At 44.7% G+C, this 26,228-nt stretch overlaps 1 protein-coding gene across 3 annotated transcripts in view; it reads left to right on the top strand.

Moving 5' to 3' along the window:
* ZMYM5 (zinc finger MYM-type containing 5) overlaps positions 1-24,407 on the top strand; it is a 53,887-nt gene extending 29,480 nt beyond the window's left edge. For 2 of the 3 annotated variants that reach the window (XM_021065423.1, XM_021065425.1), the window contains 4 exons: positions 13,236-13,518; positions 15,136-15,301; positions 17,247-17,456; positions 23,031-24,407. In XM_021065423.1, the coding sequence (XP_020921082.1) occupies positions 13,236-13,518; positions 15,136-15,301; positions 17,247-17,456; positions 23,031-23,795 (1,424 nt within the window). In that variant the 3' untranslated portion in view covers positions 23,796-24,407. The remainder of the gene's footprint in view (positions 1-13,235; positions 13,519-15,135; positions 15,302-17,246; positions 17,457-23,030) is intronic. The other variant, XM_021065424.1, reaches the window with a different exon arrangement.

The following is a 26,228-nucleotide window of genomic DNA, read 5'->3' as shown; positions in this document are numbered from 1 at the left end:
GTTCTTACTGTGTGGAATCTGAAAGTATATAACAACCTTTTCATACTGTACTACATTAAAATTCACTAATCTTTGAAAGAATTTTACTTTTGCATGATTAGATACCATTATGCTTTTGTTTTTTTGGAAAGTATTGATTTTCTGAAGTATGTAGATCTTCTACACATTGGCAAGCTGTCAAGCTAACAGTGCTGGATGCAGATTTTCAAATAATCTAATTTTCGCTTGAAAGCTGAGTTTTTCTCATTAGCAACAAAAGCTGTTATTTATCTTGAAGTGTTAGGGTCATTTGAATTTTACCATTTTTTTCTTTTTCTCAGCTATTTTTTTATTAAAGTATAGTTGATTTATAATGTGCCAATTTCTGCTCTACAACAAAGTAACCCAGTAATACACATATATCCATTTTTTTCTCCTGTCATCCTCGGTCATGTTCTGTTCCACGAGATCGGACACAGTTCCCTGTGCTGAACAGTAGGATCTCATTATAAGTGTTGTGCAGAAAGGTTGGCCAAATATTTTGGCTGAATTGTGACCACTTTCCTTTACCTTCAGACCAGCAACGTGCAAAAGGCTGGGGTTACTCATCTGATGTTTATAGATCGAACCTAGTTTTTTCTTTGAGGACTCAGAAGGTTCTGGGGGTGGAGGTAGTGCCAGAAAGTTGCTGTGCCCTGTGTCCTGTTTTTCAGCCAGGCTCATTTGATTTTTAAGAATATGTCAGGGAGGGAGTTCCCGTCGTGGAGCAGTGGTTAACGAATCCAGGTAGGAACCATGAGGTTGCGGGTTCAATCCCCGGCCTTGCTCAGTGGGTTAAGGATCCGGTGTTGCCGTGAGCTGTGGTGTAGGTTGCAGACGCGGCTCGGATCCCGAGTTGCTGTGGCTCTGGCGTAGGCTGGGGGCTACAGCTCCGATTGGACCCCTAGCCTGGGAACCTCCACATGCCGCGTGTGGCCCTAGAAAAGACAAAAAAAGACCAAAAAAGAAAATGTCAGGGAGTTCCCGTTGTGGCACAGTGGAAATGGATCTAAGGATCTAGACTTGCAGGCTGTGGCATATGTCGCAGGTGTGGCTTGGATCTGGTGTTGCCGTGGCTAGGGCATGGATCACAGCTGCTGCTATGATTCCACCCCGTCCCAGGAACTTCCATGCGCCATGAGCGTGGCCATAAAAGAAAATGAAAAAAAAATTGAAGATGATGTTGAAGGCTTGAAATCATGTCCATTGAAAATCGTTCTTTGGATCTGTTTGTTTCTTTCACTTCTTTATTGTTTCTTTTGTAATTATTTCTTAAATTTTGTATGTGTACTTGTGCAAGCGTGAATTCAGTCTTATGTACGTGTTCGTAAGTAAAACTAGAAGCTTTGCCATGTGTTTCTTTTCTAGCCTTCATCATTTTTCATGGTCTGGACCAAACTGAAGCTGTATATTTAATTGTGAAGTGGATACTTGTCAATTTAAAAGCATAACGCGTAGACGGATTGTAAAAAAGCGTACTGTAGTTAGTTGCTGTACTGTTACTCCACTAAAATTATGGGCATAATTGGGAGCTCCCATTGCGGCTCATCAGGTTAAGAATCAGACATGGTGTCTGTGAGGATGTGGATTTGGTCCCTGACCTTGCTCAGTGGGTTGAAGATCCAGCGTTGCTTCAAGTGGTGGTGTAGCTTGCAGATAGATGCGGCTTGGATCCAGCATTGTTTTGACTTTGGTGTAGACCAGTAGCTGCAGCTCCAGTTTGACACCAGGTCGGAATCTTCTGCATGCCACAGGTGTGGCCATAAAAAGAAAAAAAATTGTGTGCATAATTGAATCAAGCAAAATTGTTTCAGGAATTCCTCTGGCCCATTGGGTTAAAGATCTGGTGTTGTCACTGCAGTGGCGTGGGTTCAATCCCTGGCCCAGGAATTTCCACCTGCCATGGGTGGGGCCAACAACAACAAAAAAGTTGTTTGAAAATAGTTTTGATTACTGTTGTATGTATTTTTACTGTTGTTATCCCTTTATTTTCATTAATTCAAAACTTTATTTTATATTGCTATGATTTTTTTCTCATGACAGGAAAGACCAGTGATTTTTATTTTTTTTATTTTTATTTTTTAATTTTTTTTTTTACATTTGTTTTATTTTATTTTTTTTTATTTTCCCACTGTACAGCAAGGGGGTCAGGTTATCCTTACATGTATACATTACAATTACAGTTTTTCCCCCACCCTTTCTTCTGTTGCAACATGAGTATCTAGACATAGTTCTCAATGCTATTCAGCAGGATCTCCTTGTAAAGACCAGTGATTTTTAAATGTAACTGAAAGACAGGAAGCATTAAAGGACTCACTTGATGTACATTCATATATATGAACATTTGAACTATTTTGTTTATGCTGTGGCAATGAATTTCTATTATCTACAAAATATGGACGAATTTAGTGTTCCAGGGCTCTCTAATGTCCTATTTTGCTGGACAAAAGTTGCGGAACTATGTATCCTTTTAAGTAACAGTTGGTCTAGAATTCTAAGAAGTGGAGTGCCCACAGGGTCAGCAGATGATGTGCCCAGAGCGTTCTGAAAAGTGAAGTCAGCGTGTCAGAAGGACTGTCTTCCTGTTGTTGCTCTTTTCACTCTTTTTTTTTTTGGTCTTTTTAGGGCCGTATCCATGGCATGTGGAGGTTCCCAGGTTAGGGCTCGATTTGGAGCTGTAACTGCTGGCCTACACCATAGCCACGGCAATGCAGGATCTAAGCCAAGTCTGAGACCTGCATCCTAGCCTCATGGATGCTAGTCAGATTCGTTTCCTGAGCCACAGTGGGAACTCCTGTTTTCACTCGAGTTGATGTGTAACAGTGAAAGCTGTCTAAGTGTCTGGTTTTTTTTTTTTTTTTCTTTTTATAGGGCTGCTCCCGCATCATATGGCGGTTCCCAGGCTAGGAGCTGAATCAGAGCTGTAGCCACTGGCCTACTCCACAGCCACAGCAATATGGGATCTGAGCTGTGTCTGAGACCTATACCACAGCTCATGGCAATGCCGGATCCTTAACCCACTGAGCAAGACCAGGGATCGAACCTGCAACCTCATGGTTCCTAGTTGGATTCGTTTCCACTGCACCACAACGGGAACTCCCTGTCGAAGTTTCATATTAACCCTAAAGTTAGTTTTTGCTTAATGTCAGCATTAGTAAAACTAAACAATTTTACCAGAAGACTTATAGAATAAGATGGTGACATTATATTTCTATTGCAAATGTTGTTAATATTGTTATTATTTAGTGTCAGTACTCCCCCAGAGTATCTTTATTTTTATTTTTTTTAGCTGTGTACATGGCATGTGGAAGTTCCTAGGCCAGGGATAAAATCTGTACCACAGCAGCTGCTGCAGTGACACCAGATCCTTAACCTGCTGTACCACAAGGGAACTCCCAAAGTGTCTTTAGTTGCTGTGTTTCCTACTTCTGTAGAGTGAAGGTATTCCAACACAGGGAAAAGAAAAAAAAAAAAAAAAATAAAGGAGTTCCTGTGGTGGTTCGGGCGTAGCAAACCCAACTAATAGCCATGAGGACGTATGTAAAATCTCTGGCCTCGCTCAGTGGGTTAAGGATCCGGCGTTGTCGTGAGCTGTGATGTAGGTCAGAGGCTACAGCTCCAATTCGACCCCTGGCCTGGGAACTTCCCTATGCCATGGGTGCGGCCCTAAAAAGGCAAAAAACCAAGATTTCTGCAGTTGAGCTGCATTCATTCATTCATTTACATCTTAAGTTCTATGGCCAGATAGAGTCATAGTGAAGTTCTGCAGGCCAGGGATTGAGTCTCAGCCACAGGTGCAGCGTGGGCCAGGGCCACTGCACTGGGGCAGGGATTGAACATGCATATCCGCACCACCTGTGCTGCTGCAGCTGGATTCTTTTTTTTTTTTTTTTTTTTTGTCTTTTTGCCATTTCTTGGGCCGATCCCACAGCATATGGAGGTTCCCAGACTAGGGGTCTCATCGGAGCTGTAGCCCCCAGCCTATGCCAGAGCCACAGCAACGCAGGATCCGAGCCGCGTCTGCAACCTACACCACAGCTCATAGCAACGCCGGATCGTTAACCCACTGAGCAAGGGCAGAGACCGAACCTGTAACTTCATGGTTCCTAGTCGGATTCATTAACCACTGCGCCATGACGGGAACTCCCTGCAGTTGGATTCTTAACCAACTTGCACCACAATGAGAACTAGTTGAGCTTTATTTAAATCTAGAGCTTTCAGTGTACAAAATTCTTCCTTCATGGTGCTACTATGTAAGTACAAATAAAACTGAAACATCTTGTGGCAGTAGGATTATGTCCATTACAGTGAACCTTTGAGTTATTTAATCCTTCTCTTACCTTTTAAAATATACTTTTTTTTTTTCTCTTCGTCGTTTGCCTCGTGGCATATGGAGTTCCCAGACTGTGGGTCAGATTCGAGCCCCAGTTGCAACCTGGCTGCCGCAGCGTTGGATCCGTAGGCCACTCTGCCTTGCTGGGAATTGAAACCGTGTCTCAGAGCTGCAGAGATGCCCCCGGTCCTGTTGTGCCATAGTGGGAACTACTAGAGTAGACTCTTCAGTGAAAGTCGTTCACTCATCCAGTGACTTGATGAAAACAGCAAAACAGGACCAGAGAAAATGCCCAAACTTAGAAAATTTTCTTGCATCCAAGTTGTATTTTTGTTTCATTTGAAACATTTTTGGCATGATACTGATTCTAGAAAGTTTCTACTTCTGTTACCCATAGACTATCGACTCGCTCTTGTCTCTCTGCAAAGAGTAATGGGCGGTGGGCAAGACAAAGTATATAAAATAAGAACAGCATCATAGAGCTACAAATACAGTGGAAGAAATTAGGTTTCTCCTACCTGAGAAGGATCCTTGGTGGAGTCCTCTCTCTGTCTCTTTTTTTTTTTTTTTTTTTTTTTTTGCTTTTTAGGGCTGCTCCTGTGTCATATGCAAGTTCCCAGGCTAGGGGTTGAATCGGAGCTGTAGCCACTGGCCTCTGCCTCTGCCACAGCCACAGCAACTCAAGAGCTGAGCCGTGTCTGTGACCTACACCACAGCTCAAGGCAACGCTGGACCCCTGACACCCTTGGCAAGGCCAGGGATCGAACCTGCATCCTCGTGGATACTATTTGGATTTGTTTCCATTGGGCCACAATGGGAAACTGGAGTCCTCTCTTAGTTTGATTTGATTTTCTTTTTATGGGTATGTGTTCGGTTCTCGAAAAGACTGCTGAGAATCTAAGGAGAACTTGCAACAGACTCACGGGGTCTCACAAAAAAGATAGTTGTTTACCCAAGGCACTCTACAGATTTAATGCAATCCCTATCAAATTACAGATGGCATTTTTCACAGAACTAGAACAAAATATTTGAAAATTTGCTTGGTAACAGAAAAGACCCAAATAGCCAAAGCAATACTGAAAGAAAAATGGAGCTGGAGGAATCAGGTGCCCTGATTTCAGACTATACTACAAAGCTGCAGTCATCAAAAGAGTATGGTACTGGCACAAAAACAGAAATGGAAGCAGGATATATAGCCCAGCAATGAACCCATGAAACTATGGTCAACTAATCTATGACATAGGAAGCAAGAATATACAATGGAGAAAACACAGTATCTTCAATAAGTGGTGCTGGAAAAACTGGACAGCTACATGTAAAAGAATGTAATTAGAGCTCTTTTACACCATAAATAGAAGTAAAGTCAAAATGGATTAAAGCCCCAAATATAAGACTGGGTACTGTAAAACTCTTTGAGGAAAACAGGCTGAATGAACACTCTGACATAAACCACAGCAATACCTTCTCAGATCCACCTTCTGTAGTAATGACAATAAAAACAAAACTAAACAAAAGGGCCCTAATTAAACAAAAGATTTTGCACAGCAAAGGAAACCAAAACCTAGAGAAAAAGACAACTCAGAATGGGAGAAAATATTTGCAAGTAAAGTGACTTACAAGGGATTGATCTTCAGAATATATAAACACCTCCTGCAGCTCAAAACAACCCCATCAAAAAATGGGCAGAAGATCTAAACGGTATTTCTCCAAGGAAAACGCACATGGCTAAAAACACATGAAAAGATGCCCAGCATCACTAATTACTAAAGAAATGCACATCAAGAAGTTCCCGTCGTGGCGCAGTGGTTAACGAATCCGACTAGGAACCATGAGGTTGTGGCTTCGATCCCTGGCCTTGCTCAGTGGGTTAAGGATCCGGCGTTGCCGTGAGCTGTGGTGTAGATTGCAGACGCGGCTTGGATCCCGCGTTGCTGTGGCTCTGGCGTAGGCCGGATTCGACCCCTAGCCTGGGAACCTCCATATGCCGTGGGAGCGGCCCCAAAGAAATAGCAAAGAGACAAAAAAAAAAAGAAATGCACATCAAAAACTACTATGAGGTACCTACCCCATTATACCAGCCAGAATGGCCATCATCAAAAAGTCTATAAACAATATTTTTTTTTTGTCTTTTTTTTTTGCCATTTATTGGGCCGCTCTTGCGGCATATGGAGGTTCCCAGGCTAGGGGTTGAATCGGAGCCGTAGCCACCAGTCTACGCCAGAGCCACAGCAATGCGGGATCCGAGCCGCGTCTGCAATCTACACCACAGCTCACGGCAACGCCGGATCCTTAACCCACTGAGCAAGGCCAGGGATCGAAGCCACAACCTCATGGTTCCTAGTCGGATTCGTTAACCACTGTGCCACTATGGGAACTCCAAAAAGTCTATAAACAATAAATGCTGGAAAAGGTGTCAAGAAAGGGAACCCCTCCTGCGGTGTTGTTGGGAGTAATTTGGTGCAGCCACTGGAGAACAGTGTGGAGATTCCTCACCAAACTGAAAGAATTACCCTATCATCCAGCAGTCCCACTCTTGGGCATCTATCTGGAGAAAACCATGACTTGGAAAGATACACGTCGCCCATTGTCCATGGCAGCACCATATGCAACAGCCAAGACATGGAAGAAACCTAAATTTCCATCGACAGAGAAGTGGATAAAGATGAGTTACAGAAGTTCCTGTTGTGGCTCAGCGGGTTAAGAACCCAGTATAGGAGTTCCCGTCGTGGCGCAGTGGTTAACGAATCCGACTAGGAACCATGAGGTTGCGGGTTCGGTCCCTGCCCTTGCTCAGTGGGTTAACGATCCAGCGTTGCCGTGAGCTGTGGTGTAGGTTGCAGACGCGGCTCGGATCCCGCGTTGCTGTGGCTCTGGCGTAGGCTGGTGGCTACGGCTCCGGTTCCACCCCTAGCCTGGGAACCTCCATATGCTGCGGGAGCGGCCCAAGAAATAGAAAAAAAAAAAAAAAAAAAGAACCCAGTATAGTTTCTGTGAGGATGCAGGTTTGATTCCTGGCCTTGCTCAGTGGGTTAAGGATCTGGTGTTGTGGTAAGTTGTGGTGTAGGTCACACACGTGATTCGGATCCAACTGTGGTGTAGGCCAGCAGCTGCAGCTTTGAGTCAACTTCTAGCCTGGGAACTTCCATCTGCAGCAGGTGTGGCCCTATAAATCTTAATAAAGAGGTGAACATATATACAATGGAATATTATTCAGCCATTAAAAATGAAATAATGCCATTTGCAGTACATGGGTGGACTTAGAAATTATGCTAAGTGAAGTTGGATATTCAGAGACAAACATCATGCTATAACTTTTGTGTGGAATCTAAGAAAAAAGAGAAGCAAAAAAAGCTTGGTTTGGAAAGATTCATTGGCCTTTGGATTTGGGATTCTAACGTAATTGTCAGTTTTCTCCTATGAGAATAATCAGTCAGGGATATGAAGAGATGAGGCCATATACAAAACCAAGAGAAAAAAACAAAGAATAGAAGTGAGCTCCCAAGAGGTCCAGACAATAGGATTATCAGACAATCTTCACTTTAACTGGATTGGGCAAAGCTGAAGAGAGTGAGGGAAATGGAAGATAAATCAGTATCAACCAGACTGAATCAGAACCAAAAGATGGAGAAACACAGGAGAGACTTGATGAAAGGAGATGTAATTAATGTCCCCGAAAGAGGAAGAAAGAAATGAGACAGAAGAGGAGTTCCCATTGTGGTGCAGTGGTTAATGAATCCGACTAGGAACCATGAGGTTGCGGGTTCAATCCCTGGCCTTGCTCAGTGGGTTAAGGATCCCACGTTGCTGTGGCTCTGGCATAGGCCAGTAGCTACAGCTCCAATTCGACCCCTAGCCTGGGAACCTCCATATGCCGTGGGAGCGGCCCAAGAAATGGCAAAAAAAAAAAAAAAAAAAAAAAAAAAAAAAAAAAAGAAATGGGACAGATGAGATAGAACTGAAGGTATTTCAAAGTGGAGAAAAAACATTAACCTACGCATTCAAGATCCTTGATAAATCCCAAGCAGAATAAATTCCCAAGGAACCATTAAATGGCAAGCACAGAAATCGTAGTCAAAAACTGCAAGGTGTCCCTCTGCAAGTGCTAGTCCTTTGCCCTGAGTAGCAAGCATGCCGCCGCGCGCTGCCTCTTGTCTGCCTTGCATGGTGGGCTGTGGCTCCGGCACCTTCAGCTGCGAACTTGTAAGATCCCCTATCCAGTATACCATTGATGCTGTTTCAGAGGAAAAAACATTAGAAGCAATGCAGATGTCCAGCAATGGAGGGATAAATAGTAGTAGCTACACGGTGCAACAAGGGAACAACTACCTGCAGTGTGAAGGAAACTTAAAAGATACTGAGGTCAGGAGAGGAAAGTATAGAGTACACGATTTTGTATGTGGAGGTCAAAATAAGACAAAACTAATTTTTAAAGTTAGAATAGAGGTGGCTTGTGGGAAAGGAGGAGCGTGATTGAGGGGAAAAGATACGAGAAAAGCTTTGGGGACTCTAGAAACTTTCTGCATGTTTATCTTGGTGGTGGTCACACAAGTATATCTTCATTATTCAAATGTCGGCTGAGCGCTGCACCTGAGGTTTAGAAACTTCGAGGCAGGTTCCTGGTTGGATTCGTTTCCGTTGTGCTGCGATGTGAACTCCCTGAAGAACTTTTAGTGTGTCCTTCATGCTGATGTGACAGGGAGAAGCTATTTCAGGGTCTCAGTGGAGACTTTTTTAGTTTAACTAAACTTCATGCATGTGTGTTTAGAGTAACACACATGCATGAAGTTTCTAAATCTCAGGTGTGCAGCGCTCAGCCGACATTTTTTTTTTTTAATTTAATTTTATTTTTTTGTCTTTTTGCTATTTCTTTGGGCTGTTCCCATGGCATATGGAGGTTCCCAGGCTAGGGGTCGAATCGGAGCTGCAGTCACCAGCCTACGCCAGAGCCACAGCAACGCGGGATCCAAGCCGCGTCTCTGACCTACACCACAGCTCATGGCAACACCGGATCATTAACCCACTGAGCAAGGGCAGGGACCGAACCTGCAACCTCATGGTTCCTAGTCGGATTCATTAACCACTGCGCCACGACGGGAACTCCTTAGCCGACACTTTAATAATGAAGATATACTTGTGTGACCACCACCAAGATAAACATGCAGAAAATTTCTAGGGTCCTGGAAGCCTACCTCATATCTTTTCCTAGGTTTTGTATGATATATAGTGAAGTTGGATCCCAGAATTCACCTGATGTTTATTTTATAGATGTATATGTAATTTTTGTCTTCTAAAGGACTGATTCAGAAGTGGGAAAATTTAGCAGTTAATCAACTTCTGATTACTTGGTAATAAGCAACTTCATTAAGAGTTCTCTTGTGGCACAGCAGGTTAAGTATCCAGTATTGTTACTACAGCAACTTTGGATGCTCCTGTGGCTCAAATTTGATCCCTGAACTGGCAACTTCCACATGTCACAGGCACAGCCCGAACAAACAAAAGCAAAACTTCATTGAAATATACTTCATATTTGCCAGCATGTCATTCCTGGGAATGAAACAATTCCTTTGGTGTCTTGTTCTTTTTTTGTTTTTTGCCTGTTAAGGTAAAAATATCTAGGAGTTCCTGATGTGGCCCAGTGGGTTAAGAATCCAACTGCAGGAGCTCCCATTGTGGCTCAGCAGTTAACGACTCTGACTCGCATCCATGCGGATGCAGGTTCAATCCCTGCTTTGCTCAGTGGGTTAAGGCTCTGGTGTTGCCATGAGCTGAGGTGTATGTCACAGACATGGCTCAGATCCCGAGGTGTTGTGGCTGTGGCGTAGGCTGGTGGCTACAGCTCGGATTTGACCCCTAGCCTGGGAACCTCCATATGCCTTGGATTCAGCCTGAAACACCAAAAAAAGGAATTCGACTGCAGTGGCTGGGGTTGCTGTGGCTGTGCGGGATCCTTCCCCGTTCTGGCGCAGTGGGTTAAAGGATCCTCTGCTGCCACAGCTGTGGTGTAGGTTGCAGCTGTGGCTTTGATTCAGTTCTTAGCCTGGAACTTCCATATGATGAGAGTGCAGCTGTGTAGAAAAATAAGACGACCATCTGGAAAAGGATAAATTTAGAAGCAGTGGGTGAGTTTGGAAGTGAAAATAGAGTCGTTAGTGTTGGTAGTATTGTGAGAGGCCTTTGAGCTGTGATTAGGTGGAGGGTCCATGGGCCTTCTGGTAATGACAGAAGTTGGTTGTTGTCTTTTTAGGGCCGCACCTGCAGCGTGTGGAGGTTCCCAGGCTAGGGGTCGAATCAGAGCTGTGGCTGCAGACCTGCACCACAGCTCCTGGCAGCACTGGATCCTTAACCCACTGAGTGCGGCTGGGGATCAAACCCAGGTCCTCATGGATACTGGTTGGGCTCATTACTGCTGAGCCACAGTGGGAACGCCAGCGGGAACTGTTTTTGAAAAGAGCTGTCGGAGCAATTCAGCACTCTTGGGCCTCGTTTGTCGATGCTTTACCATCACCCAAGTTTAGTTAGAAAGGCAGAATTTGGAGTTCCCATTGTGGCGCAATAGAAACAAATCCAGCTAGTATCCATGAGTATGCAGGTTCGATCCTTGACCTTGCTCGGTGGGTTAAGGATCTGGCATTGCCATGAGCTGTGACATGGGTTGCAGAAGTGGCTCAGATCCCGAGTTGCTGTGGCTATGGTGAGGATAGGCAGCTACGGCTCCGATTCGACCTCTTTAAAGAAGATTCTCCAGTGATCTTAGGCATGTTACGGTTTGAGTGGCATTGTTGCCTGTACAGGGTGCTGCATCATTTTTTTTGCAGCTTTGAGTTTCTCCTGGTGGAGGCGGCTTTGTGTGAAGGCAGGAGAGCTGGGTCTCCTGAGGAGTTCACCACCTGTGCTAATCCTTAGGACGCTGGGGAGTCACTGTGGGAGTTCTTTAAAATGTTATATCTCAATTATGTGCATTTCTAAGTATTTTGGAGAGTAGTGTACTAATGTCTACTTATTACTTGAAATACATAAAAATGATTGTTTAGGAAGTTCTGGTTGTGGCTCAGAGGAAATGAATCCGACTAGGAACCATGAGGTTGCAGGTTGGATCCCTGGCCTCGCTCAGTGGGTTAAGGATCTGGTGTTGCCGTGAGCTGTGGTGTAGGTTGCAGACACGGCTCAGAATTGGCATTGCTGTGGCTGTGGTGTAGGCCGGTGGCTACAACTCCAATTAGACCCCTGTCCTGGGAACCTCCATATGCCTCGGGAACGTCCCTAGAAAAGGCAAAAAGACAAAAAAAAAAAAAAAGACTGCGTAGTGGCGCAGCAGTAACAGACCTGACCAGCATCCATGAGGATGGAGGTTCAATCCCTGGCCTTGCTAACTGGGTTAAGGATCTGGTGTTGGTGTGGCTGTGGTGTAGGCCAGCAGCTGCAACTCCAGTTGGACTCCTAGTATGGGAACTTCCATATGCCTTGGGTATGGCAAAAAAATGCCCAAAAAGAAAAAAAAAGCCTATAGATCTACTTGGACATAAGGGTTTTCAGTGTGAAATTCTTTCATTTATTGATATGCTTTAAAGTTTTCATAGTACAATGTTAGGAGGGAAGCTGTTATGAAAATGGACATTGTCTATCAGACTTTATTCTTTTTATTTTCCTATTTGCTTAATTTAATACTCTCTCCCTAAAAAATAAAAAGTGGCTTAGGAAGTACCGTGCGTGCAAAACATAATGCTTGGAGTTTCTGTCGAGGTTCAGTGGCTTAAGAACCCAACATAGTCTCTGAGAAGTTTGGGTTTGATCCCTGGCCTCGCTCAGTGGGTTAAGGATCTGGCCTTGCTACAAATTGCAGCATAGTTCCCCATTGTCTCTCAGATCCAGCGTTGCTGTGGTGTAGTTGCTGAGCTGCAGTTGCCGTTCTGGGATTCAGGCCCTAGTCCAGAAACTTTCCTATGGTGCAGGTGTGGCGATAAAATGAAAAAAAAAATCATTTAAAAACAAAAATAGGGCCACAGATTTGACCTAAGCCACATTAGTGACAACGTCACATCCTTAAACTGCTGAGACATAGAAAACTTCACTATTAAAGTTGTCCAAATTGAAACAATGTGAATTTTGAGTTCCCATCTCGGCTCAGTGGTTAACGAATCCGACCAGAAGCCATGAGGTTGCAGGTTCGATCCCTGGCCTCGCTCAGTGGGTTGAGGATCCCGCGTTGCCGTGAGCTGTGGTGTAGGTCGTAGAGGCGGCTCGGATCTGGTGTTGCTGTGGCTGTGGCGCAGGCCGGCAGCTGTAGCTCCGATTCAACCCCTAGTCTGGGAACCTCCATATGCTGTGATTGCAGCCCTACAAAAGACAAAAACAAACAAAAAAAGCCTAAAACAAAAACATAATTCTTTAACATGTGCATTATCTTGTTTAGACTTCATAACATTGATAAATTGGGCATCACTGCGATTCGTCGCTGAGAAAACCGAGAGTAAGTTTAATTTCTTTGCATAGTCTGTAATGCCAAAGGCACATTTTGAGCCTAGGGGTCCAACTTAGAGGTGATGGCTACCATTTGCTGGTTCCTGGGCCACCATCTCCGTGGTTGGCACAGTAGAATCTGAAGTTGGTGGTATTCCTGGGTTGTGCCTGGCCTTCACCACTTGCCCTTAAGGCTACCTTACCCTTCTCTCCCTTTTTTTGGCTATAGCCATGGCACGTGGAAGTTCTGGGCTAGGGCTCGAATCCATGCTCCAGAAGCGGCCTAAGCCACATCAGTGACAACGTCGCATCCTTAAACTGCTGAAACATTGAGAACTCCTTCACTATTCTCTTAAAGTTGTCCAAAATGAAACAATGTGAATTTTGAACTGTCCTGTGACTCTCTTTCGTGGGTTTGGTTTTTCAGATTCTTGGATCTCCCAGTCAGCGTCCTTTCCCCGGAACCAGAAGCAGCGAGGGGTGGATTCTTTAACTCCAGTGGCCTCACTTCCTAAACAGATTTTCCAGCCTTCTGTCCAGCAGCAACCCCCTAAACCACCTAAAATTACTTGTGCAAACTGTAAAAACCCTTTACAGAAGGGGCAGACAGCTTATCAACGAAAAGGATCAGCTCACCTCTTCTGTTCTACCAGCTGCCTTTCTTCCTTCTCTCTGAAGCGTACTGCAAAGAAACGTATAACATCTAAAAAGTAAGCTTTACCTTTCAGCATGGTTCTGTGTGGTTGGGTTCTGCTGGGGGAGTGCCTGTTCTGGTGTAGTGAGTTGCAAAGGTTCATGGGTAGGATTGAGTCCCAGGTGTCACATTTACTGAGCTTGAGTTATCCCAGAGTATTCCAGAGCTGTGGTTCGTACTGCACTTGTTCATGGTAGGAGGATGGAGTGTAGGTGTAGAAATAAGCCAGCCTGGCCTCTGCACTGCCCTTGCCTCACCCTCCTCCCCATCCTTAGCCTCGGCTCTGCCTGGTTGCCTTTTGAAGGCTTCTGAATGTCTTAAGGACCTGCACACCATTCTGTTTAGAACGGATAAACACGAAGCCCCACTGTGCAGCACAGGGAACTGTATCCAATCACTCGTGGTAGAGCACGGTGGAAGACGATAAGAGAAAAAGAATATATATGTACATATATTTATACATAAGTATGTCTGGGTTACTTTGCTGTACAGCAAGAATAGATAGAACATTGAAAATCAAGTATAATTTAAAAAATTAGGGATTGAGATCCCTTTTAAAAAAAATGAGAAATAAATAAATAAAAATTAAGGGAGTTCCCATTGTGGCTCAGTGGAAACGAATCTGACCAGCATCCACGAGGACATGGGTTTGATCCCTGGTCCTGATCACTGGACTAAGGATCCAGTGTGGCTGTAAGCTGTGGTGTAGGTCACAGACGAGGCTCGGGTTTGTCTTTGCTGTGGCTGTGGTGTAGGCCAGCAGCTACAGCTCCGATTCAGCCCCTAGCCTGGGAACCTCCATGTACTGCGGGTGTAGCCCTTGAGGAAGAAAAAATTCAAAAAAAAAAAAAATCATAAAAAAAGAACCTGTAGGAATGAGACGTTTTTATTCCTGGATGTGCTTCCCATATTTATTATTATTTTCTTTTAGGAGCTGCACCTGTGGCATGTAGAAATTCCCAGGCTAGGGGTTGAATCCAAGCTATAGCTCCGGGCCTTTGCCACAGCCGTAGTAATGGCAGATCCAAGCTGTGTCTGCACCTGCCCCTGCACCTTAGCGAGGAGCAAGCACCACCATAACCCTCTGAGCGAGGCCAGGGATTCAGCCTGCATCCTCATGGGAACTAGTCAGGTTCTTAACCTACTGAGTCACACACAATGGGAACTCCATTTTAGCATATTTTTTAGTGAAACCAAAAAGTGGATTTTTCCTGATCCAAAGGTTATAGTTGCGTCCTGTGATTAAATCATTAGAAATTGAAAAATATCGGAGTTCCCGTCGTGGCACAGTGGTTAACGAATCCGACTAGGAACCATGAGGTTGCGGGTTCGGTCCCTGCCCTTGCTCAGTGGGTTGACGATCCGGCGTTGTCGTGAGCTGTGGTGTAGGTTGCAGACGCGACTCGGATCTAGCGTTGCTGTGGCTCTGGCGTAGGCCGGTGGCTACAGCTCCGATTGGACCCCTAGCCTGAGAACCTCCATATGCCGCGGGAGCGGCCCAAGAAATAGCAACAACAACAAAAGACAAAAGACAAAAAAAAAAAAAAAGAAATTGAAAAATATCAATTATTGTTTATGTATTTGATTAAGTTGGAGTGTTCTTAAAAATTGTGTCTATTCCTTGTGTTTTCAGAGATGCACCTACAAAGAAGGCTACTGTTGTTCCTCAAATGGAATCGAGTGAAACCTTCCATCAGTTTTGTAAAACATCTTCTGTGTCTCCTTGTGAAGACATCCAGAATCTTAGCAAAAGAGTTCTCAATAAATCAAGATGTACAATCTGTAGTAACCTAACAGAGGTGTGGAGTTTTACATCTTCTTTTAGTTTTTATCTAGATTAACAGTGATTATTGGAGTTCCCGTTGTGGCGCAGTGGTTAACGAATCCGACTAGGAACCGTGAGGTTGCGGGTTCGGTCCCTGCCCTTGCTCAGTGGATTAACCATCTGGCATTGCCGTGAGCTGTGGTGTAGGTTGTAGACGTGGCTCGGATCCTGTGTTGCTGTGGCTCTGGCTTAGGCCGGTGGCTACAGCTCCGATTCGACCCCTAGCCTGGGAACTTCCATATGCCACGGGATCGGCCCAAGAAATGGCAAAAAGACAAAAAAAAAAAAAAAAGTAACAGTGATTATTTTTTTAGGGCACACCCTTGGCATGTGCAAGTTCCCAGGCTGGGGTCGAATGGGAGCTACAGCTGCCGGCCTCCACCACAGCCACAGCCACTTGGGATCCCAGCCAAGTCTTCAACCTACACCACAGCTCATGGCAATGCCAGATCCTTAACCCACTGAATCAGGCCAGGAACCTCATGGATACTAGTCAGGTTCGTAAGCCGCTGAGCCACAGTGGGAACTCCTGCGTCGAATTCTTAACCCACCGCGCCACAGCAAGGAATCCCAACAGGGATGATTTTAACTCTTAGCTGCCATTGTAAGTTCATACTCAGTGAAGTTGAAAGGAAGAATCAGCATATGTTAGAACTGCCTCCTAATCCAGTGTTGTTCCCGTCGTATGGGGAGCAAACATCTGCCTATGTGGAATTGGATGTATTAGTAAACCAAGCAATAGTGTGTTATGGAGAGTTTTGTTAAATAAGCCTCACTAAATAAAAATGAAGGTTCAGGACATGAAGAAACAGCCAGTCCTCCAAGAACACATAGAAAGTGGAGAAAGTCTGTTGGTCACTTCACCTGCCTTAGGTGGTGTCGCCATCCTCCCAGTTGCTGAAAGATGAAACAAGCATCCAGAGTCCTTGCCTAACCCGCTACCTGTGAACTGAATTTGGCCTTGGTCACCCTGAAGCCACGCACCTCAAGGTCCTGATTTTATCTCGGCATAGGGCTGAGCCACGTAAGAGCTCAGGTATATGCAGACACCGTCCTAAATGGGGGTGATACTGCCTATCTCCCCTGCCCCAGCTTTCTAGGGCTCAGAAGTTTATAAAACATACAAATTCCCAATCTTTTTTTTTTTTTTTTTTTTGGTTTTTAGGGCTGTACCTGCATTATATGGAAGTTCCCAGGCTAGGGGTCCAGTTGGAGCTGTAGCTGCCCGCCTACACCACAGCCACAGCGACAAGGGATCTAGGCCTCGTCTTTGACCTTCACCACAGCTCACGGCAACAGTGGATCCTTAACCGACAGAGTGAGTCCAGGCATCAAACCCAAATCCTCGTGGATACTATCTGGGTTCATTACCACTGAGCCCCAATGGGTACTCCCCCTACCCATTTATTTTTAAGCAGGTCATATCAAAACTTTCTAACCAGAAGTTCCCCTCTTGCCTTAGCAGAAATGAATCTGACTAGTACCCATGAGCAGGTTAAGCGGGTTAAGGATTCAGCATTGTTGTGATCTGTTCATAGGCCAATGGCTATAGCTCCGATTACACCCCTAGCCTGGGAACCTCGTATGCCACGGGTGCGGCCCTAAAAAGACAAAGAACAAAAACAGCTTGCTAACCAGTTCATTTTTGGTAATTATTTAACGTCTTTGGGGAAATTGTAACTACTTTTATTGCATTTTCTATGAATCTGGTTCTTCCTTTTAAGAAGTCAAAGAATGATTTTACAAAGAATAAATGATAAAACTCAAATAATAGGAAAATGAGCTTCTTAAGTGTTTTCTGTGAATATTTCATCCACTAAGAAATTACTGGAGTTACTCTGTTTTTATTGAAAAAATTAGATATCTCATTTCCAATGCTAATCTGGTTGATGTTTTTAATAAATTGTTTTTTCTTTTAGATTCGGCATGAAGTCAGCGTTAACAATGTAACACATAAGCTGTGCAGTAACCAGTGCTTTAATAAGTACAGGTTGGCCAATGGTCTGATAATGAATTGCTGTGAGCAGTGTGGACAGTACTTGGCCAGCAAAGGTGCTGGAAACATCCTCGTCGTTGAAGATCAGCAGATGAGATTCTGCTGCCCAAGTTGTGTTAATGAGTATAAACAGGTACTTCCTTTTTAGTGAATTTAAGTGATCGTATTTGCTCTGACTAATCTTTGTTAGGTTACATTATTTTAGCATCTCATTTACTTCCATTTTTGTCAGTGTGTCATGGAATATTATTCTTAAAGGAGAATTGAAAGTAAGTGATGAGTGTAAATAAGCTTGTTTTAAATCTTTACTTTCGCAGATACTACAGTTAGTAATTTTTTTTCTACTATTTTGAACTTCCGCTGAAACTTGATAGTTCCAATTACTCTGTAGTCTCAACAAAATTTGATATTTTCCCTTTTTTTTTTTTTTAAATGGACCTGCCTACAGAAGTTTCTGGGTCAGAGTTCGAAATCCTGCCCTAGCAGTAATGTCAGATCCTGAAGCCATTGAGCCAGCAGGGCACTCTTGACATATAGTCTATTTTGATTTAAGTTGTTTTAGTGGATGTGAATTGATGATTATCTCATTCAAATCATGGCTCAATTTCACCGAAGCCTTTTTTTTTTTTTTTTGCCTTAATGGCCACACACCTGTGGCATATGGAAGTAGGGATCTAATCGGATCCCTGCACCACAGCTCAAACCCACTTAGTGAGGCCATGGATCAAACCCACATCCTCATGACTACTAATTGGGTTCTTTACCACTGAGCCACGACAGGAACACCTTGGCTCGCTTTTGCATTCATTTTTCTTTCTTTCTTTTTTTTTTTTTTTTTTTTTTTTTTTTTTGGTTTTTCTCTCTTTTTAGAACTGCACCTGTGCGGCATATGGAGGTTCCCAGGCTAGGGGTCAAATCAGAGCTGTAGCCACCAGCCTACGCAATGGCCACAGCACCATGGGATCCAAGCCGCATCTGCAACCTACCCCACAGCTCCTGGCAGTGCCTGATCCTTAACCTACTGAACGAGGCCAGGGATCAAACCTGTGTCCTCAGGGTTGCCAGTCAGGTTCATTAACTGCTGAGCTACGATGGAAACTCCCAGCATTCACTTTTCTTTAAAAATTGGATTGCCTTTCCATTATTGAATTGTAGGAATTCTTTTTTTTTTATGGCTGCCCCCACAGCATACGAAAGTTCCCAGGCTAGGGGTTGAATCGGAACTGCAGCCGCTGGCATACAGCCACAGCCACAGCCACACCAGATTTCTGCCAAGTCTTCGACTTGCATTGCAGTTCATGGCAACGCCAGATCCTTGACCCATAGATCAGGGCCAGAAATTGAACCTGCATGTGTCCTCATGGGTACGAGTGAGCTTTGTTGCCACTGAGCCACAATAGGAACTCTCCAGGAATTTATTATATATTCTGAATATGTAGCTTTTGTAAAATAAATGTATTTTTCCTGGACATTGTTTAGCCTTTTCATTTTCTCAATGAAAATTCCAGGGTTATAATTTTGATAAAGTCTGGTTTACTATTTGCTTTTTTTTTTCTTTTTGGCAAATCCTGCAGAATGTGTTAGTTCTCTGGCCAGGAATCAAACCCGCACCACAACAGGAATTTTAGCCACAGCAGTGACAATGCTGGGTCCTTAAACCACTGATTCACGGAGGAATTCCCTACTCTTTGCTTTTCCAATTAGTATTTTTTGTGTCTTGTTTAAGGAATCTTTGCATACCAAGTTTATGAAGATACCAATGTTGTCTTCTATAAGCTTTTTAGTTTGAGTTTTTATGTTTAAGTCTGTGGGTATATTGTGATATAGCGATGAGGGAATTATCATTTCCCTGATTTCAAGACATTACAAACCTCAAAACATCACATAATACACTGTAAATATATTCAGCAAAGCAGGAAAAATGTTATTAAACAGTCGTAGTAATTGGGGTAGTCTGGTATTGGCACATGAAGAGAAGCAAATTGGTGGAATAAACAGAGCAGAAATAAAATCGTAGAAGTGTAGTCTGTTGATTTTCTTTTTTTCTTCTTTTGTCTTTTCAGGGCCACTCCTGAGGCATATGGAGGTTCCCAGGCTAGTGGTCCAATTGGAGCTGTAGACGCCGGCCTACACCACAGCCACAGCAACGCGGGATCCTTAACCCACTGAGCGAGGCCAGGGGTCGAACTGGCAACCTTATGTTTCCTCTTCGGATTTGTTTCCACTGTGCCACGTCGGAAACTCCATAGCCTGTTGATTTGTGAAGAAAGTACTAAATCATTTTGATAAAAAAGCAAGATCTTTCTTCAACAGATGGTGGCTGGGACAGTTTTTTTGTTTGTTTGGACTAAATAAGCCTGTCCTCAGTTGATCCCATATATAAAAATTCAGGATGAATCATACATGTCAACCAGGGACATTCTTATGTTTTCTTATGGCCGAACCCACTCATAGGGTAGTTTAGGGGCCAGAAATTGCGTCCTAGTCATACTGTGCCCTACGTTGCACCTGCAACAGTGCCAGATCTTTTAGCCCACTGTGCTGTGCCCGCAATCGGTCTTGTGTGTGTCTCCCCAGGAACTTGAGGAACTTGAATCATTGCAGTCAGTTTCTTTTTTTTTTTTAAACGGCCACAGTCGAGACATATGTAAGATGCCAAGCTAGCGGCCACATTGGAGCTGCAGCTTCCGGCCTACGCCACAGCCACAGTAACTCAGGATCGGAGCCACGTGTGCGGCCTTCCCCACAGCTCAAGGCAACGCCAAATCCTTAATTTACTGATGCACCCTCTTCCTCAGGGATACTGTTCGGGCTCGTTAACCACTGAGCCACGACGGGAACTCCTGTGGTCACATTCTTAGCCTAGGGCATTGCAGTGGGAACTCCTGAAGCAGGAACATTTCTCAGCCCCCATTTCACTAGATAGGGATTTAAACGGTTTGCGTTTAGGGAAAATAACAGTGTGGTGGGTGGCTTGTTGCATCTTAGAGGAAGCAGGGCACCGTAGTTGACTTGTGAGTGTTTGCAAGGAAGGCAAAGGGCTTTTGGGTGTGGCTGGTAGAAGATCACAGTCCACAGCTTGAAAAGAGGCAAAAGGACTTAGCGTAAGTTATCTTTTCAAAAGTGCATGGTGGGACTTCCCTCATGGTTTAGCAGGTTAAGAATCTGGCATTCTGAGGCTGGTAACGGCTGTGGTGCAGGTTATAATCGTTTTAAAAGGTTTCTAATTTTTTTTTTCTGTCTTTTTAGGCCTGCACCCATGGCATGTGGAGGTTCCCAGGCTAGGCGTCAAGTCGCAGTTGTGGCTTCCGGCTTACACCACAGCCGAAGCAACGCCAGATCCAAGTTGCGTCTGCAGCCTGTACCACAGCTTGCGGCAACACCAGCTGCTTTACCCACTGTGTGAGGCCAGGGATAGAACCCAGGTCCTCATGGATGTTCGTTGTGTTTGTTACCTCTGAGCCACATCTGGAGTTCCCACATGGTTCATCAGATTCAGAACCCAGCTAGTATCCATGAGGATGTGGGTTTGATTATCCATGAGGATGTGGGTTTGATACCTGGCATTGCTCAGTGGGATTAGGATCCAGCATTGTCGTAGCTGTGGTGCAGGCCGGCTGCTGCAGCTTTGATTTGACCCCTAGCCCAGGAACTTCAATATGCTGAAGGTGTGGCCCTAAAAAAAAAAAAAAATGGTGGGTACTATGCCTGTATCTGTTAGACCATAAGCTTTAGCTCATATGCGGACAATAAGCTCATAAATTTGATGTAAATATATAGCTTAAGGAGTTCCCACTGTGGCGCAGCAGAAACGAATCCTACTAGGAACCATGAGGTTTTGGGTTCGATCCCTGCCTTGCTCAGTGGGTTAAGGATCTGGCATTGCTGTGAGCTGTGGTGTAGATCACAGACATGGCTTGGATCCTGCATTGCTGTGGCTGTGGTGCAGGCCGGCAGCTGTGGCTCTGATTGGACCCCTAGCCTGGGAACCTCCATATGCCGTGGGTGCGGCCCTAAAAAGACAAAAAAAAAAAAAAAGTATTTATATCTATATCCATAAAAGATACTGAAGTTCAGAGCAAGGGTCTTATTTAAAGTCACACAGCTAGATTTGACCTCAATCTGAAACCTTAATATGTTCCTTTTTTTTTTTTTTTTAAATGCTTTTAGGGCCATGTGGGCGTATGGAAGTTCCCAGGCTAGGGGTTCAATCTGAGCTGCAGGCCTGCATGCCACAGCCACAGCAACGCAAGATCGGAGCCCTGTCTGCGACCTGCTCCACAGCTCATGGTAACACTGGATACTCAGCCTACTGAGTGAGGCCAGGGATCAGACCTGCATCCTCATGGATAGTAGGCCGGTTTGTTATTGTTAAGCCATCACAGGAACTCCTGTTTCTTTCTTTTTTTTTTTTGGTTTGCTTTTTAGGACTGTGCTTGCGGCATATGGAGGTTCCCAGGCTCGGATTCCAGTCACAGCTATAGCTGCCAGCCTGCACCACAGCCACAGCGGTGTGGGATCTGAGCCGTATATGCGACCTACACCATAGATCACAACAACACCAGTGAGGCCTGGTACCAAACCCGCAGTCTCATGGTTTCCAGTCGGATTGTTTCCGCTGAGCCTCGGCGGGAGCTCCTGTTGTTTCCAATACCAGTATTTAATTACACACATGGCTTTGTCTCCCCTCTCAAGTCCCGAATCCCCTCTTCCGTCTTGCTTAGCCCCCCGGAGACCTAGTGACCATCTAACCCAGATACGACTTGCTAATTGTGGCCCAGCCCCGTATCATCTTTCCCATAACTCCAGACAAGGCCCCCATCCTCTTTCCAGAACTGATCACCATGGATTCCTGATTCCTGACTGTGCCCGTGGTCTTCCTTAACCCTTGAAAACCCGTACAGTCAGGCCAGTCTTTCTAAATACAAGTTTCATCATGTCACTCCGGCTTTTTCTACCTCATTGCTGCCTCTGCTCTTAGGAATTTATTGGCACAACATGCTTAATTCCTTAAGCTCCATGGTATACAGCGGGCAGGTTTTACCCTGTACTGTAGTACTGTAGCTAATAGGATGCCTTTTATATTTGGTACATCTTTGTTCTTTCGAATCCTTTTTTGCATTTTTGTTTTATTGACTCCAGAAGAGCTAATGTTCCTTTATTAGACAGAATCATACCGTATATGGCACTTTTGCATATCATACTATTTTCCAGATTCATCCAAATTATAGCATACGTCTTAATTTTTATTGCAAAATAGTAGTCCATTGAATGGATAATCCCCTATTGTTATTTCTACTTTGGGTTTTTTTTTTTTTTTTTTTTTTTTTTTTTGTCTTTTTGCTATTTTTTTGGGGCCACTCCCGTGGCATATGGAGGTTCCCAGGCTAGGGGTCTAATCGGAGCTGTAGCCACTGGCCTATGCCAGAGCCACAGCAACGCAGGATCCGAGCCGCATCTGCAACCTACACCACAGCTCACGGCAACGCCGGATCGTTAACCCACTGAGCAGGGGCAGGGATCGAACCCGCAACCTCATGGTTCCTAGTCGGATTCGTTAACCGCTGCGCCACGACGGGAACTCCTGATTTGTATTTCTTTGATGATTAATGATGAGCACTTTTTTTCATGTGCTTATTGGTCATTTGTATATAAATTTTTTCAGTGTTAACAGTTTAAGATAAAGTTGTAAACTATTTCTCCTCAGATAATGGAAACACACTCAAAGAAAATATTAGCATCAGAAAAGAGAAAAAGGAGTGCCAATAGAGAAGAAAATGAAAGAAAATTGGATGGCTCATCAGATGTACTTTTGAAAGACATAGAGAAAATACCAGAGAAGAAGGAAAAGACTTCAGAGCTACAGATCTCAGCAGAATGTAACCCAGATACATCAGTGATCCAGCAGGATTTGAATTTACTGCCTTTGTCAGCCATGGCTGGTCAGTGTCAAGAGCAGCTGGAAGAGCAGCAATCGGAAGACTCCATCATACCACCTGTGCTTTCTGCAGATCCAGGTACATGGCCCCGAATTTTGAGCATTGACCAAAGGGACGCCCTAGTTGAAAATGACCCACCTCAAGTGCGGAATTTTAACTTTCCAAAGGACAATACGGGGAGGAAGTTTTCTGAAACTTACTATACGAGAATTCTCCCAAATGGTGAAAAAACCGCTAGGTCCTGGTTACTTTACTCCACCTTGAAAGATTCTGTCTTTTGTCTCTATTGCAAACTCTTTGGGGAAGGGAAGAATCAACTGAAGAATGAGAGTGGGTGCAAAGATTGGCAGCATTTATCTCATATTCTTAGCAAACACGAGGAGAGTGAAATGCATATCAACAATAGCGTTAAATATTCAAAATTAAAATCTGATTTGAATAAAACTAAAACTCTTGAAGCTGCAGATCGCAAATTGGAGGAGAAGGAGGGGATGGAAGGTGTAAAGCTGTTGTATTCGGTCGGCCTGATCTGACGCGCCAAGCTCTCCCATTTGGCGCTGCCCCGGAGGTCGGCGGCATCTGTGAGAGGCCCTGGCTGGCTCCACGTGTCATAGTACGTAACCAGCGGAGATGGCTTCTGCTTCAAACTCTAAAGCTCAGCCGTGAGACGAAATGCCAGTTTCCATCTAGGCAGTTGTTAATCTCGTCAGCCCGTCAGTCCACACCTTTTAAAAGGGGCGTTCCAGGACTGACATTTGACTGATGTGGCTAATACTCTGTTCTGATTATCCTGAAAGAGGGCCAGAAAGGCTTACAGTTATCAGTACTAGTTGAACAGATACTTAGGTGAACAAGTGCCATTCAGAAAGGGAATGGGATCTGAAACTGCAGCTCTTTGCTGTTAAACCAAATACTTGTGGCTTATCTCATTTGGGCAAAACATTTTATTGTTTGAGCAAAACAATATCTTTTGTTATGTTAAATTAAGGTGGTTAATTTGTGTTTGTTTTGTTTTGCTTTAATTTAATTTGTCAATGTTTTGGCTTTTCTTGTCAGGTGAAAACTAAGCATAAAGAGTGCATACCTATTTTTAAGTTGGTATAAACGTAAGAAATATTAAAATAAAAATATATTGTTAACCTTTAGGTATTGAGCCATTTTTTTCTTGTCATCTGAAGGAGAAATACACCAATGAAAATGAAGGGTCTCAGTTTTTTCAGCGTCAATTGATGTTCCCTTCACGTATTTACTGATTCTCCCTTTGCTTCTGGTTTCTCATACCAGTTCCTTTGTAACGAATATTGTCTCTCGGTTTTCCCCATGAAGCGGAATGGCAGGTGAGCACTGCCTGGAGTGGGAGAGGCGCGCTCGGCGGGACCTGCGCAGGAGCTTGCAGACTGGTAGTGAGGCCAGTGCACGAAGCATGGGGGTGACCAAGGAAATCATTCTCTTTCGTTTGTGACCATTTTCTTTTCTGACAACTGATCACTTCAGTCTTTCAGATGTGGGTCCGACTGAGGCTTTGGGCTTCCCGAAAATGCAGTTTGCTTTCAGAGGCCCTTGAGGATACTTGACAGCACGTCACAGGTTCCGAAGTTCCTTTGCAAATGATTTGTGTGCCCATTATTTCATTAATACCGATTAAGCGAATGACAGATGTGTTACATGATTTTACTGGATAGACTCTTGGATATCTGAGCAAACTAATGAAAGTGACCAGTGCCCCCTTTATTCATTGAGAAAAATGAATTAGATCCTCTCTTTTTTTTTTTTTTTTTTTTTGGTCTTTTGTCTTTTTTTGTTGTTGTTGCTATTTCTTGGGCCGCTCCCGTGGCATATGGAGGTTCCCAGGCTAGGGGTCCAATCGGAGCTGTAGCCACCGGCCTACGCCAGAGCCACAGCAACGCGGGATCCGAGCTGCGTCTGCAACCTACACCACAGCTCACGGCAACGCCGGATCGTTAACCCACTGAGCAAGGGCAGGGACTGAACCCGCAACCTCATGGTTCCTAGTCGGATTCGTTAACCACTGCGCCACGACGGGAACTCCAGATCCTCATCTTTTAAGTGCTTTCGTTTCTGTCTTTTTTTTTTATGGACACACCTGCGGCATATGTAAGTTCCCAGGCTAGGGGTCTCATTGGAGCTGCAGCTTCCTGCATATTCAGTGCTATAGCCACAGCAATGCAAGATCCGAGCCATGTCTGCGACTTACACTGCTGGATCCTTAACCCCGAGTGAGGCCAGGGATTGAACCCGCATCCTCATGGAAACTAGTCAGGTTCGTTTCCGCAGAGCCACAACGGAATTGCCTCGTCTTTTTTAACACATAAAAAAGCAACGTCACTACCCCTCATTTTACTTGTTGAAGGTCCCAAGTGTCCGCTTTATGCTGAGGACTAGGCCCTGGCTGGGAGGAGCGTGTCGCTGAGCCGCTGGTAACCCTGCCCGGGAGCTTTGTCCAGCATCCAGTGTGAGTCCTCCCCACAGTGCCCAGGCCCGGCTGAAGAGACAGTATCAGCTGGCTGTGCCTTCTAGGCCTGGTCCCCAGACCCTACCCACTGTGACCGTGAGGGAGCAGTCTGCCTGTTGCCTGCGTCTCGGGGATCGTGACCCAGGGACGTTGCTCCCTCCAGGTCACAGAGGTGGAGCCTGGGCCCTGCCACAGGGAGGGCACTGGCACTCTGCAGGACACAGCCCTCTGCCTGTTCCTGGGCCCCCAGCTCACCTGCCAGCCTGAGGCTGGGTGGCCTGGAGACCCCGTGGAGGAGGCAGACGTCGTTTTCTCACCACACTCTTTCCCGAGGGCACCCCCGGAAGACCGACTGTTGACAGAACAGGGCCTCTGAGCGTCCCTTGCTAACGGCTGCCCACCCACCTCTCCCCATTACAAAATGAATAAACGTTGATGGTAACAGCTTGGAGTGAGGTGGGGAGGAGTGTTGCTCTGAGGTAGAGAAAAGTGT

This window comes from Sus scrofa, chromosome 11, assembly GCF_000003025.6.
Source record: "Sus scrofa isolate TJ Tabasco breed Duroc chromosome 11, Sscrofa11.1, whole genome shotgun sequence".
Taxonomy (NCBI): Eukaryota; Metazoa; Chordata; class Mammalia; order Artiodactyla; family Suidae; genus Sus; species Sus scrofa.
This window is presented reverse-complemented; position numbering and strand designations above follow the sequence as displayed.